The sequence below is a fragment of the Nerophis ophidion genome, linkage group LG13, assembly GCF_033978795.1.
Source record: "Nerophis ophidion isolate RoL-2023_Sa linkage group LG13, RoL_Noph_v1.0, whole genome shotgun sequence".
Classification (NCBI taxonomy): Eukaryota; Metazoa; Chordata; class Actinopteri; order Syngnathiformes; family Syngnathidae; genus Nerophis; species Nerophis ophidion.
The window spans coordinates 58,714,808-58,730,430 of NC_084623.1; the positions used below are offsets into that span (position 1 = coordinate 58,714,808).

General features: G+C 40.6%; 1 protein-coding gene across 1 annotated transcript in view; it reads right to left on the reverse strand.

The window, feature by feature from the left end:
- numa1 (nuclear mitotic apparatus protein 1) overlaps positions 1 to 14,874 on the reverse strand; it is a 47,420-nt gene extending 32,546 nt beyond the window's left edge. Inside the window, exons 1-7 of the mRNA XM_061919274.1 lie at positions 14,742 to 14,874; positions 14,475 to 14,530; positions 14,321 to 14,406; positions 9,985 to 10,055; positions 3,941 to 4,029; positions 3,774 to 3,848; positions 1,496 to 1,589 (exon numbers count right to left, since the gene is read on the reverse strand). Of these exons, the coding sequence (XP_061775258.1) occupies positions 1,496 to 1,589; positions 3,774 to 3,848; positions 3,941 to 4,029; positions 9,985 to 10,055; positions 14,321 to 14,406; positions 14,475 to 14,510 (451 nt within the window). The 5' untranslated portion in view covers positions 14,511 to 14,530; positions 14,742 to 14,874. The remainder of the gene's footprint in view (positions 1 to 1,495; positions 1,590 to 3,773; positions 3,849 to 3,940; positions 4,030 to 9,984; positions 10,056 to 14,320; positions 14,407 to 14,474; positions 14,531 to 14,741) is intronic.
- Positions 14,875 to 15,623: the final 749 nt, after the last annotated feature.

Here is a 15,623-nt window from a genome sequence, read left to right on the forward strand (position 1 = left end):
GAAATCAAGAATATTTCAGTTGTTTTTATCCTTCTTTGTGGGGACATTGTAGATTGTCATGTCATGTTCGGATCTACATTGTTTTTGCTCCACAGTAAGTTTTTGCTGTCCAGCATTCGTTTTTTTTTTTACTTAGGAACCAGTTCAGTTTTACTTTCGTTCTGCATAGCCTTCTGTAAGCTTCGATGCGTTTTCTTATTTTTGGTTTAAGCTTTAGACACCTTTTTACCTGCACACTGCATCCCGCTGTTTCCGACATCTACAAAGCAATTAGCTACCTACTGATATGGAAGAGTATTACAGGGTTACTCTGCCGAGCTCTAGACAGCACAGACACATCACTTGCAGACTATAATTACTGCTTTGCAAAAATATTTTTAACCCAAATAGGTGCAACTAGCTCATCTCCCACGGCCACTAGTGTGGTTGAAAAACACTGAGTTGTACGATAAAATGAAGATCATTTTAATGACACAAATATTATTCTAATTAATTCAACTCATTGGCTATAATTTCATTTTTTTTGTTCATGGTAAACATTCCATAATGTGGTGCCATATTTCATGCTTTGGCAGCAAAGTCACCTAAAAAAAAGTGGATCATTTAAAAACTTGAATAAAATGCATTTGTTGAAATAAAGTGTAAGTAAAACTACAAATCCAAAGGGTGAGTACAGAATTATTATACCATACCAGGTGTGTCTAATCTTACAAAAATTAACTCAAGGTGAATAAAACATATAAAATAAAAAATAAACGATTATCCATCCATCCATCCATTTTTTACCGCTTATTCCCTTTTTGGGGTCGCTGGCGCCTTTCTCAGCTACAATCGGGCGGAAGGCAGGGTACACCCTGGACAAGTCGCCACCTCATCGCAGGGCAAACACAGATAGACAGACAACATTCACACACTAGGGCCAATTTAGTGTTGCCAATCAACCTATCCCCAGGTGCATGTCTTTGGTTATAATAAAATAAAATATACATATTCATATGCAAAAATATGTTTTTTGGATGAAAACAATTCAATCCAAATTCTACCAATTTTTCTTGAACGCCGACTCATTTTCTGGTCCAGTTGCCAGTCGGGTGGCAGCACGTGCAGAAGGACATAATTGGTGGCACTAAATTCACATGTGCAGAAAAAACTGTTCTCAAACGGGAATCGGTTTTCATCGTTTAAATTTGTTCAAACGTCACACGTCTACCCCTAAAGGATCTCAAAAAGTGCAGTGTTTTAAGGCTTATGGCAAAAGTACTGATCATGATCACGATTAATTTGATTGATATTGTAGTCACGACTACTCAATACCTGGGTATAGGTTGATTGGCAACACTAAATGGTCCCTAATGCGAGTGTGAATGTTGTCTATCTGTGTTGGGCCTGCGATGAGGTGGTGACTTGTCCACTTGTCTAATGCTTGTCCGCCCGATTGAAGCTTCTCCCCGCGACCCCGAGAGGGGATAAGCGGTAAAAAACATGTGTGACTCACATTTCTTGGCCAGGTAGGCGTCAAGTCCACTGTTGAAGTACACACAGCCGTCCATCTCCATCACGTAAGAACCAGTCAGCTTTGCCAGCTCCGCCTGACACGCAACAGTCGTTATATTAAACCAAAATAGAATAAATGACATAACACGTTTAAAAGGAGAAGTGCACCTTTCCTTTGGAATGTTGCCTACCGTTCACAATCAGTGTGAGACACAAAAAGACTAAAGTTTTTTTTGCATTCTTCATGTAAAAATCAATGCGTGGAAGAAATCAGTCCTGGCGTGGATTAAAATGACCAAAATAGGGGAACTATTGTACACTTTACATTGTTATGGAGGTGTCTGTATAGCTCGGTTGGTAAAGCTATATATTATAGAGATATAATTAAATGGGTTGTACTTGTATAGCGCTTTTCTACCTTCAAGGTACTCAAAGCGCTTTGACACTACTTCCACATTCACACACACATTCACACACTGATGGAGGGAGCTGCCATGCAAGGCGCCAACCAGCACCCATCAGGAGCAAGGGTGAAGTGTCTTGCTCAGGACACAACGGACGTGACGAGGTTGGTACTAGGTGGGGATTTGAACCAGGGACCCTCGGGTTGCGCACGGCCACTCTCCCACTGCGCCACGCCGTAATTCACTTCACTTCGTCTGTTACTACATTATATATATATATATATATATACAGTATATATATCACTGGCAGTGTGTATATTGTACACATTACATTGTTATGAAGGTGTCTGTTACTAGTGAAGTGAAGTGAATTATATTTATATAGCGCTTTTCTCTAGTGACTCAAAGTGCTTTACATAGTGACACCCAATATCTAAGTTACATTTAAAGCAGTGTGGGTGGCACTGGGGGCAAGTGGGTAAAGTGTCTTGCCCAAGGACACAACGGTAGTGACTAGGATGGCACGGGCGGGAATCGAACCTGCAACCCTCAAGTTGCTGGCACGGCCACTCTACCAACCGAGCTATGCCGCCCCTACATTATATGTATACTTGCAGTGTGAATATTGTAAAAATAAATGGTAAATGGGTTGTACTTGTATAGCGCTTTTCTACCTTCAAGGTACTCAAAGCGCTTTGACACTATTTCCACATTCACACACACATTCACACACTGATGGAGGGAGCTGCCATTCAAGGCACTAACCAGCACCCATCAGGAGCAAGGGTGAAGTGTCTTGCTCGGGACACAACGGACGTGACGAGGTTGGTACTAGGTGGGATTTGAACTCTCCCACTGCGCCACGCTTACATGTTGTTAAGAAGGTGTCTTTAACTACATTATATATATATATATATATACTTGCCGTGTGTATATTGTACATAGAAAAAAACATATACAAGTCGCACCCTCCTCCATTCACATCCTATCTCCCCGGATTGTAAATAACCTAATGTAAACAATCAAATGTATTTTTAACGTATATACTTGTTGATTGGCAACACTAAAATTGGCCCTAGTGTGTGAATGTTGTCTGTCTATCTGTGTTGGCCCTGCGATGAGGTGGCGACTTGTCCAGGGTGTACTCCGTCTTCCGCCCGATTGTAGCCCCCAGAAACCCCAAAAGGGAATAAGCGATAGAAAATGGATGGATATTAAAAAATCGATTTCTTTAAAAATGAGACTCGACTCTGAATCGCACAACGTGAGAATCACTATCCGTATTCGAATCGATTTTTATATTATATTTTATATATATATATATATATATATATATATATATATATATATATATATATATACACATACACATACATATTAAATATACACATAAATACATGCAGTGTGTATATAAAATAGGTCCCATTTTTATAGTCTTTGGTATGACTCGGCCGAGGTTTGAACTCACGACCTACCGATCTCAGGGCGGACACTCTAACCACTCAGCATCAAGGGTTGGAATTGGGGATTAAATCACCCAAATAGATTCCCGAGCATGGCCACCGCTGCTGCTCACTGCTCCCCTCACCTCCCAAGGGTTGAACAAGGGCATGGGTCAAATGCAGGACACATTTCACCACACCGAGTGTTTGTGTGTGTGTGTGACAATCATTGCTACTTTAACTTTAACATTGATGGAGGGTTTTGAAGTTGTTTTAGAGGGCTTTGACTCACATTAGCCGCATCTTGCAAACGATTTTTATCATATTTAAAATCAGAAAACAAAAAATATGCATTCATGTCTCTCATGATTGTGAAGAATAGGCAAAATTCCCCTTTAAGTGTGTTTTACGGTGATGCTGCAAAAACAATTACCTCCACATCACACTCCAAGGAGCTGAGGGTGCAGCGATGGTTCATCATGTCGTGGTACACCAGCAACAGAAGCACCTACACACTCATTAACAACATTAAAATCAATTAGAACGCCACACTAAAAAGCAGTGGATGAAAAGTACTTCCAGAAAAGATCCAAAACATACCTTGGCCATCTCTTCCGTGAGGTTGCTTCCATGTCTGATCTTGTCCCACGACAACGACGTGTCTTCGCTCGGACGGAATCTGCAATCCTCTAAAGAACAAATGTGACCAGTTCTTCATCAAATACTCTGACTTCAGGCATGTGAGAAGAAAATGGGAAAACTGACGGACACTAAAGAGGAAATGTTGCTGAGATAACATGTTGACAATGAAGACTACATTTTCTGTTTTTAAAAACGACCATAAGTCTTCATCTATATCGGGGGTCGGCAACCCGCGGCTCTGAAGTCTTTAGCGCCGCCCTAGTGGCTCTCTGGAGCTTTTTCAAAAATATATGAAAATGGAAAAAGATGAGGGGAAAAAAGGCATATTTTTTGTTTAAATATGGTTTCTGGAGGACGACAAACATGACACAAACCTCCCTAATTGTTATAAAGCACACTGTTTGTATTAAACATGCTTCACTGATTCGAGTATTTGGTGAGCGCCGTTTTGCCCTACTAATTTTGGTGGTCCTTGAACTCACCGTAGTTCGTTTACATCAGGGGTCGGGAACCTTTTTGGCTGAGAGAGCCAAGAAGCCAAATATTTTAAAATGTATTTCCCTAAGAGATAAATAAATAAATAAATGGGTTGTACTTGTATAGCGCTTTTCTACCTTCAAGGTACTCAAAGCGCTTTGACACTACTTCCACATTTACCCAGTCACACACACATTCACACACTGATGGAGGGAGCTGCCATGCAAGGCGCTAACCAGCACCCATCAGGAGCAAGGGTGAAGTGTCTTGCTCAGGACACAACGGACATGACGAGGTTGGTACTAGGTGGGGATTGAACCAGGGACGCTCGGGTTGCGCACAGCCACTCTCGCACTGCGCCACGCCGTCCCTAAGAGCCATATAAATATTTTTTTAACACTGAACACAACCAAACGCGTGCATTTTTAAGTAAGACCAACATTTCCAGAGTAGAATAGGTCTCTTATTCTTTGTAATAACATTGTTATTCTGAAGCTAACTGTGGAGGGGGCGTGGCCTGCGGGCCTGCAGCAAAGCAGGATGTTGCCAGGACCGGCCTCAAAATCAGCGACAGGTGCGTATATGGCCCACCTGGGCCTTGTTTTCTAATCACCTGTCGCTCTGTTATAAGCAGCAGCCAGGAGGAGAGACTGGGTGGGGGCTGGGGCCAGAGCGCGAGTGAGGACGAAAGAGAAAAAGACAATTGCTGGAAAGCAACTGAGAGAAAAATAAAATAAAACAATATTGTAACCCTAAAACAGGCTCTTGGTGGTCTGAAGAACCCCTAGGAGGGCAAGCCCCACACTAACCAATAATAAAAAAAATCCTTCTTACCATTAATGCAACTTCTTGAGCATAAAAAAAGTATGAGAATGTTTTATATTTTGAACGTTATTTTTAACACTGTGATTACAAGTGGAATTATTCATTACTTATCCTGTTAAGCAATGCCAGCTCAGATTTATCCGAGAGCCAGATGCAGTCATCAAAAGAGCCACATCTGGCTCTAGAGCCATAGGTTCCCTACCCCTGGTTTACATGTATAACTTTCTCCGACTTTCTAAGACGTGTTTTATGCCACTTCTTTTTCTGTCTCATTTCGTCCACCAAACTTTTAACGTTATGCATGAATGCACAAAGGTGAGTTTTGTTGATGTTATTGACTTGTGTGGAGTGCTAATCAGACATATTTGGTCACTGCATGACTGCAAGCTAATCGATGCTAACATGCTATTTAGGCTAGCTGTATGTACATATTGCATCATTATGCCTCATTTGTAGCTATATTTGAGCTCATTTAGTTTCCTTTAGGTCCTCATAATGAAATGTATATCTCATGACAAACTAGCTGTACGTAGTAATATGGCTTTTAATTTTTTGCGGCTCCAGACGGATTTGTTTTTGTATTTTTGGTCCAATATGGCTCTTTCAACATTTTGGGTTGCCGACCCCTGATCTATAGAAAGTACTTTAATGCTTGAAATCTGCACATTTGGGTGTTATAAGAGTTATTACAGTAATCTACGCCACAGCAGCTCAGACCAGGAACAAAGCAGAGTGGGCGGGGCTTGTTTTCAGAGCAACCAGCCCCCTCCCGTCCAAAGGCAAAACCCAGCTACTCAATTTTTGTCAAAACTGAGCTGATAATAATTTTGGAGTTCCTAGGTGATATGCTTTACATTAGTGTATGCGATATTGTAATTTGTTCCGTAAGTAAGCTGTTACGCGCATGGCAGGACCTAGCAACTACCACATAACCGTGTAGATACAGCAGAAAAACCTAGTATCTCAAGGGACCAATTGGAGCTTCTTTGTCAGTCGCCTTATTGTCTTTAATGAGACATTTGCACGAATGGGGGCCGACGGTCAAGCTGATTATGTGATTTTATGGCACGAGGGGATATTGGAAGATTGTCCCAGGACGTTGCAAGCACCTTCATTAAATGTATTGTTCTTGATTCTTCCCCTTGCATACTTTTTTGGGCAGATAACTGAGGAGCTCAAAATAAAAACTGGACGCTGTACACGGCTCTTGCCCAATGTGCAAACGCAGAATGGGGCCCACACGAGATTGTGATAAAGGGCACACGTTCATGAGAGCAGATTCAATCCATGGCTCAATCGGCAAGAAAATGAAAGCTCAAGAAAACATCTATACGTTTGATGACTTTGTAGATCTTTGTAAGACAGCATCAAGATAGATTGGTTTTCCTTTGTTTTCTCAAAATCAGCTAGAAGTGAGTTACCAGGTTTTGCCTTTGAACAGGAGCCCCAACCATAGACATGTTGTAAGGGTACACAGCATGGAGCGCTACTGCCGCTGACGAGACGCGGGGCCGCCATCTTGGAGTGGTGATCAGTGCAATTCATTTGGCAGGAGCAATGAACTGTCAGCGCATTTCATTCATCTCACCTCACTGAATGCCACAGATTTTCACACGCTTTTTTTGTCATACGTGCAGCTGTGATAAAAGGACACATATTTCATTAATCATAGTCTTCTTAACAATAATAGAATATTCTTATATGCTATAAGTCAGTGGTCCCCAACCACCGGGCGGCTCGATTGGTACAGGGCCGCAGAAGATTTTTTAATTATTATTATTATTTCTTTTAAATTAGGTCTCGCAAGATTAGGTCTCTGCTTTTTGCAGATGATGTGGTCCTGATGGCTTCATCTGACCGGGATCTTCAGCTCTCACTGGATCGGTTTGCAGCCGAGTGTGAAGCGACCGCAATGAGAATCAGCACCTCCAAGTCCGAGTCCATGGTTTTCGCCCGGAAAAGGGTGGAGTGCCATCTCCGGGTTGGGGAGGAGACCCTGCCCCAAGTGGAGGAGTTCAAGTACCTAGGAGTCTTGTTCATGAGTGAGGGAAGAGTGGATGGTGAGATCGACAGGCGGATCGGTGCGGCGTCTTCAGTAATGCGGACTTTGTATCGATCCGTTGTGGTGAAGAAGGAGCTGAGCCGGAAGGCAAAGCTCTCAATTTACCGGTCGATCTAAGTTCCCATCCTCACCTATGGTCATGAGCTTTGGGTCATGACCGAAAGGATAAGATCACGGGTACAAGCGGCCCAAATTAGTTTGGGTCTCTCCCTTAGAGATAGGGTGAGAAGCTCTGCCATCCGGGAGGAACTCAAAGTAAAGCCGCTGCTCCTCCATATCGAGAGGAGCCAGATGAGGTGGTTCGGGCATCTGGTCAGGATGCCGCCCGAACGCCTCCCTAGGGAGGTGTTTAGGGCACGTCCGACCGGTAGGAGGCCACGGGGAAGACCCAGTACACGTTGGGAAGACTATGTCTCCCGGCTGGCCTGGAAACGCCTCGGGATCCCCCGGGAAGAGCTAGACGAAGTGGCTGGGGAGAGGGAAGTCTGGGCTTCCCTGCTTAGGCTGTTGCCCCCGCGACCCGACCTCGGATAAGCGGAAGATGATGGATGGATGGATGGATAATGTGCTTAACAACAAAGAATATTCTTATATGCTATAAGTCAGTGGTCCCCAACCACCGGGCGGCTCGATTGGTACAGGGCCGCAGAAGATTTTTTTATTATTATTATTATTTCTTTTAAATTAAATCAACATAAAAAATACAAGATACACTTAAAATTAGTGCACCAACCCAAAAAACTTTCCTTTTTCATGACCAAAAAAAAATAAAAAAATACCCCCCCTGCGGGACAGATTATCAAGCATTGACCGGTCCGCAGCTACAAAAAGGTTAGGGACCACTCCTATAAATGACCAGATGTCCGAGATTAAAACTGGGAATATAATCCCAGAGAATCCCCATATCATTTTCGTATTGATGCAGTTTTACATTTATTTTTGTTGATCACCTGCAATTAAAAAACAACAACTGCATTTGTAATGTTAGAATAATTAAGTGTTAGTTATCAGACAACTCTTATGCTTAACGGCCATTGCTATAGTTACAATCAATTATGCTGAAATTGTACTTTTCTATCTCTGCAAAGGGACATCGTCTCGTATCAGTGTTTGTGTCCAGAACCAGCCTGTTGACTGCTAAGGGCGAACATCGAGTGCCGTGACGCAGACAGAGCAGACACAGGGCAATGTCAAAAAGTAATCCCCCGATTCCTATTTTCAACAGTCCGCTCATTTGAGCAGGAAAACGCTGAACACCATCTTTGTTTTCTACCTGTCAACTGTCAGTTTAGGCTGCACGCCCGCTCCTCATCACCACTCCAAGATGGCGGCCCTATTTCTCGCGTCACAGCAGCCAATGCGTTACGGGTCGCCTTTCAGCGACCCATCAGCGTTCCTTTTTCTTGTCTAATCTTGAATGGGTTTGTGCTGAAAACAAAGTTTTGTTGTATTTGTGTAATGACAATAAAGACCTATCTACTTATAAAATGTCTATGGCCCCAAACACGTGTCAGGAACGGATGCGGAAGCAGATTTTTCACGACAAATCTCTGCATAAAAGTGATAATATATCATATTGCAGGTGTTTATCACACATATGTTGTTATATTTTTGTTGTGTTTTGCTTGATTGTAAAAGATATACAACTATGGAGGAGCGACAATCATACAATGTTAATATTCAGTGTTTTATTGTTCGTAGTTAATATTGTAAATCCTACTTTCTTTATTTTAAAATGCATTTTGGGTGTGCCATTCAGGAAAAAACTGTAAAGTTCCACTCCAGTTTTTTTTAAGGTGGTCTGTTTTTAGAATTGTAATCGGACACACACACACACACACACACACACACACACACACACACACACACACACACACACACACACACACACACACACACACACACACACACACACACACACACACACACACACCCACACACACACTGTACAGCAGGTTTTTACAGCTAAATGTGTATGTATAATGTACACACACATACACATTGTCCCCCCCAGGCACATTTTTGTCTGTCATAGCTCGGTTGGTAGAGCGGCCGTGCCAGCAACTTGAAGGTTGCAGGTTCGATTCCCGCTTCCGCCATCCTAGTCACTGCCGTTGTGTCCTTGGGCAAGACACTTTACCCACCTGCTCCCAGTGCCACTCACACGGGTTTAAATGTAACTTAGATATTGGGTTTCACTATGTAAAGCGCTTTGAGTCACTAGAGAAAAGCGCTATATAAATATAATTCACTTCATTTCACAATGTGACCCCGGACTTAAAATATTTGCCCAGCTCCGGCCTAGAAGGTGGTACATGTCATATTTGTGTGATGCATGTTAGACAAAACTGCACAGGTTGGAGCACATGAGGCCATAAATGTGTTGGGAATCTGAGTGTCTCCATGGTTACAGCCAATATTACAGCACATGCAAAACTCTTATTGAAATATGGCGCTCTACAACACTTTTTTACTTGTTATTAATTGTATACACGGTCTTAAAAATCATACCGACTGATAGTAAACAAACTGTTTAGTATTTAGATCGGCCATAAGGTAAAAACTGGATGATAAGTTCCCACTTAGTCCATAGAGGGAGACTTAAAACCTACCCAAAGATGTGAAATATGATACTTACTTTCAACAAATTGTGTGATGACTTTAAAGCGCTCTTCAATCGTGTTGAAGGAAGGTTTGGTCTCTTTTTTCCTGAAATCAAAGAATCCGTAAAAACAATGGGGACAAAAATTGTTTGTCATCAAATGTCTTTAAACTTCTGAGTGCTACTCGATAATTATAAGATTTGGACAATAACTTCACCACCAGTACTTGTAAAAGGTCCATAATGGAGGACAACTTGGGCCCTTCAACACAACATTAAGGTACACAAACCGCTAATAGTTTATTTGGGCCGCAGTATTGTCAGCAACTGCTGTGTCGGCGCTACAAGACCCGGCCTGTGCTAATGTTTACTGTGGGACATGCAAACCACGATAGTTACTTTGCAGTTACCGTATTTCCTTGAATTGCCGCCGGGTATATAGTATGTGCCTGCCTAGAATTACTGCCGGGTCAAACTCGTTTCGCAAAATGCTATTTTTATTAGCGCATGTCTAGAATTCCCGCCGGGTCAAACTCGTCACGTCACGAGTGACACTTCACCTGTCATCATTTTCAAAATGGAGGAGGCTGATTTCAATCATTTGAAATCGCATAAAGGGAAGAAGATTAAGAGCTATTCAGTAGAATTTAAGGTCCAAGCTATTGAATATGCTAAAAAGAACAGTAAGCAGCTATGTTTTATTAATATACCGTAGCTGCGTGTGGCAAATATGAGTCATTAAATGACTCCCGCCTCCTGGTGGTAGAGGGCGCTAGTGATCCTTCTTCCGACTACTCGGCTGCAGAAGAAGTGACAACAAGCAGCAAGCGTTTATTTTTTCCTCTCGCTTGCACTTTTAACATGGAGGATTACATATCTAAAATAAAACACTTTTCTAAACTGGACTTTTAATCGAAGCAGGAGGTAATAAAGGAAGATCTCCATCGAGTCAGAGAGACTTTTAAAACTGAAGAAAGATAAGGAAGACTTCTATAAACAAGTTATCGATGCTTTTGATCAGAAGGAGCTACACATGGACTTCATTTATAAGTAAAGGTAAGACCATAACAACGTTTTTTTTTTATTAAGTGTGCTTTTCATGATGGTATCCTTACATCACACTCAAATTTATAAGCACAGGCCTAAATTTACCGCATGCCTTTGGTAAGTGGCGGAGTGAGAAGAGGTTTTAAATCAATTAGCGCCCCGGCGGCAATTCAAGGAAATACGGTAATTGTCACGTTGCCAACTAGCTTTAATAATAGAACCAAATAGTTCCTTTTTTTAATTAAGTAGTTTTCTTTGGGTTATTAAACTAATCTATTTGCTTTTTATTTCATGCATTTTTGAACAAAGAAACTACATTAATTTTTGTATTTATTTTCCCAAACATAGGCGTGGTAGCCACGTTTGTGTTTATATTTCTCTAATCCTGCATATGTAACAAGGTCAATTATGTCTTGTAAATAATGCATTTTATTAATTTTATAATTACACAAAATGTGTAAGTTACATGTAAATACCTGAATGTTTGATGTTTTGTCCATGTGGAACCATTGCCTCCTTGTCCCTCCAACTGCAATAATCATCGTGACACCCGTCTTTTTATATGCGTTGGAGACGCCTTCCAACTTCCCTTTTGTGTACGATAACGGGAGAGGTAGGCGTCCATGCGACGACAGAAAATGTATCGTCTTGTTAAGAACTTAAGTTCGATTTCTGGTTCATTATTATATTTGTATAATATTTGCTGGAAGATGCCAGGAAGTTATTGACAACAATTGTAATTTGTGTATTATTAGGTATGTTTTTATTTCACTGTTGTACGAAACTCGCCCCTTTGTCTACGATAACAGGAGAGGGGCTCGACGATGGCAGAAAGTTATTGACAACAATTGTATTCTGTGTATTATCAGGAAAGTGCATCTGAGCAACAAGCCATGGTGTCGGTCATGTTCCATAAAACCCATACAACACAAAGGAAAAGACCACCGGTATACATAAATTAACACACACATATATTAACTTAAATTATTTGTTAAAAGATGGCTTGGGCCTACTGCGCTACTGCACTTTGGTGTTGGTTGTTGTGGTGGTGCTTGATGAATACTTGGGCCTACTGCGCTACTGCACTCATCTTTTTTCCCATTATGGCAGGGATGTCCAAACTTTTTCCCCTGAGGGCCACACGGAAATATTAAAGCATGCGGGGGCCATTTTGATATTTTTCATTTTCAAACCATAACCAAATATATGGATTTTTAAAATGTATTTTACCTTTTAGGGGTCCCGGGGACCATAAACGGTCTCAGTTATTAAAATGTTAAAAATAAGTCGAATTATTATTATACATTTTTATTTAACGCTTACAGTAAATCTCTATATCAACTTTAAAAAAAATTAAAAAAAAGATTTTATGGCTTTTCTGTCAAAAACATCTTTGTTTTTTTTTGTTTTTAAGTAGAATAGAATAGAATAGAGTTTTATTGTCATTATTGCAATGAACAGGTTCAAAGAACAACTAAATTGGAGTAGATCCTCCTAAGGTGCAAATACAATATGCTAGTATAAATAGTAAAAAAAAGATACAGATGAGAGATGTATCAATGTATTTGTATATATATCCACACAGATGCATATATGCATGCATATGAATATATATACACACATACATATAACATTATTGCACATTGTAGTCCGAAAAAATAGAAAAAAATGTAAACATTACACATGAGGACATGATGGTCATATTGTGCTCACTCAGTGCCTGTTTAATGCTACTAATGCTAAAGTAAAACTGAAATATGCAGTGTAGGAGCCCGAATGCTGTTTAAGTTAATTTACATTTTATGGAAGGTGCTTTATGTTTATACAGCCAAAAGGGGACTATTTACTTTATTTGCATGATGAGAAAATTGATATATTGAACGCTTAGAGCAGGGGTGCCCACACTTTTTCTGCAGGCGAGCTACTTTTCAATTGACCAACTCGAGGGGATCTACCTCATTTAAAGATATCATTTATATTTATTTATTTATGAAAGAGACATTTTTGTAAACAAGTTAAATGTGTTTAATGATAATACAAGCATGTGTAACACATATAGATGTCTTTCTTTCACAAAGACAAGAATATAAGTTGGTGTATTACCTGATTCTGATGACTTGCATTGATTGGAATCAGACAGTAATGATGATAACGCCCACATTTTCAAATGGAGGAGAAAAAAAGTTGTCCTTTCTGTACAATACCACATGAAAGTGGTTGGTTTTTGGCATCTAATTCATCCAGCTTCCATACACTTTACAAGAAAAACATTGGCGGCAAATTCCGTAGCTTGCTTGATTGACATTCACGGCACCCGAGGGTCTTGTGAGATGACGCTGGCTGCTGCCAGTTCATTATTATGAAAAAATGACAGAGAGGAAGGCGAGAAACACTTTTTATTTCAATGGACTCTCGCGCCGTCCCTTCCGTCAAAACTCTAAAGGCCGACTGCACATTTCCTATCTTCACAATAAAAGCCCTGCTTCATGCTGCCTGCGCTAACAAAATAAGAGTCTCGGAAAGCTGGCGTGCACAAGTGATGTGCACGCCAGCTTTCTGAGGGAACGCTTGTGCACGCCAGTTTTCCGAGACTCTGTATTTAGTTAGCGCAGGCAGCATGAAGCAGGGCTTTTATTGTGAAGATAGGAAATGTGCAGTCGGCCTTTAGAGTTTTGACGGAAGGTACGGCGCGAGAGTCTGTTAAAATAAAAAGTGTTTCTCGCCTTCCTCTCGGTCATATTTTAATAATAATGATCTTGCAGCAGCCAGCGTCATCTCACAAGACCCTCCGGTACCGTGAATGTCATTTAAGTGACGTCTTGGTGAAGATTGATGATCACTAATATTTAGGTCTATTTTTTTTAAAAGCCTGGCTAGAGATCGACTGACACACCCCCCGCGGTCGACTGGTAGCTCGCGATCGACGTAAGAAAAAGTGTGGGCACCCCTTAACTAGATCTTTGAAAATAATTCATTATAACATGGATTTTTGGGCCATTTTTTGTGTTAAACAACAGCAAAAAAATTAAAAATAATTGATTGATTGATTGAAACTTGTAATTAGTAGATTGCACAGTACAGTACATATTCTGTACAATAGACTACTAAAAGGTAACACCTCAATAAGTTTTTCAACTTGTTTAAGTTGGGGTCCACGTTAATCAATTCATGGTAAAGATGGTTATTACATGGTAAATTAAAGACAAAAGAAAAAAAACAGCCTGCATGGCAGCTTTGTGTCAACTTGGCAACTTTTTCTCGTTAGATTTCACTTCATTTCAATATTTTTAATGTCCTTTTTTTAATTTGGCCCCGGACTACTCACAGCTTGTAGACAACATCCAGTAAAATCTCCCCATCTTGGAGGTCTTCGACACGGAGGTCTCCGGGGGAAGACTTTATACTGTTGACCTTTAAAAAAAAAACAGCATTTGAGTATATTTGCTGTTGTAAAGTAAACATTCCCCACGTCAACATACCCAGCTAAGCAGCGCCTTCACGCCCACGTTGAGCATCGCTCACTAACGCCTTGCACCTGTACGAAAATATATTTCAGTTTGTTTGGGGAAAAAAAGGTTTTATTTACTAAAAGATTCGATTTGAGTGAAGGTCATATCGAACATGACACATCACTTTTCTTCCATTTGTCTTTACAGCATGCTCGAAAAGCAAAGACGTTAGCTGTCTTAATCTTTAAGCTGAAACGACCGACGATTGTTAACGAGTTAGAATGTTTTAAAACTCACCTGGAAAGATAAACAATTTATCGGGAATGTTTGCGTGACTGCGACTTAAAACAGTTTCGCCTCGAAATCGTCCAGGATTCAAAACAGCTGCCCGGAGGTTGAATTGGCCAATCAGAGCTCACCTGGTGACGCGACTGGAAAAGCAGGGTAGCAATTGGGTAAAAATGCGGAAGTTTTTCTTCTTCTTTGGTTTCTGGCGGGCTGGACTAATTTTATGCGTATTGCTGCCCTCTACAGGTGAAACAGAATTTAGCGGCACAATGGCTCTGTTTAATCCCAGTCGAAAGTCACTCAAAAGAGGGGAATTTTGATGAAATAATATTAAACACACGATCACGACCATATTAGTCATCACGTCACTCATTATATCCTAATTATGTTTACGTCTTTAAAAAAAAATCATCTTCTTCTTTGGTTTCTGGCGGGATGGACTCATTTTATCCGTATTGCTGCCCTCTACAGGTGAAACAGAATTTAGCGGCACAATGGCGCTGTTTAATCCCAGTTGAAAGTCACTCAAAAGAGGGGAATTTTGATGAAATAAGAATAAACACACGATCATGACCATATTAGTCATCACCATCACTCATTCAATCCTAATTGTGTTTACGTGTTTTTTTTTTTTTTTAAATGCATCTTCTTCTTTGGTTTCTGGCGGGATGGACTCATTTTAGGCGTATTGCTGCCCCCCACAGGTGAAACAGAAGTTAGCTGCATTATGCTGTGAAAACGATGATGCTGTGTTCCAAATTTAAGTTATTTAATGAATCTGAATGAGCCTATGGCTTTGCACCTGGTTCATTATATATTTTTATTTTATTTTATTTTATTTAATTTTTTTTGTTACTTTGAATTTACAACCCCTGGCGCTGTTTTGTACTG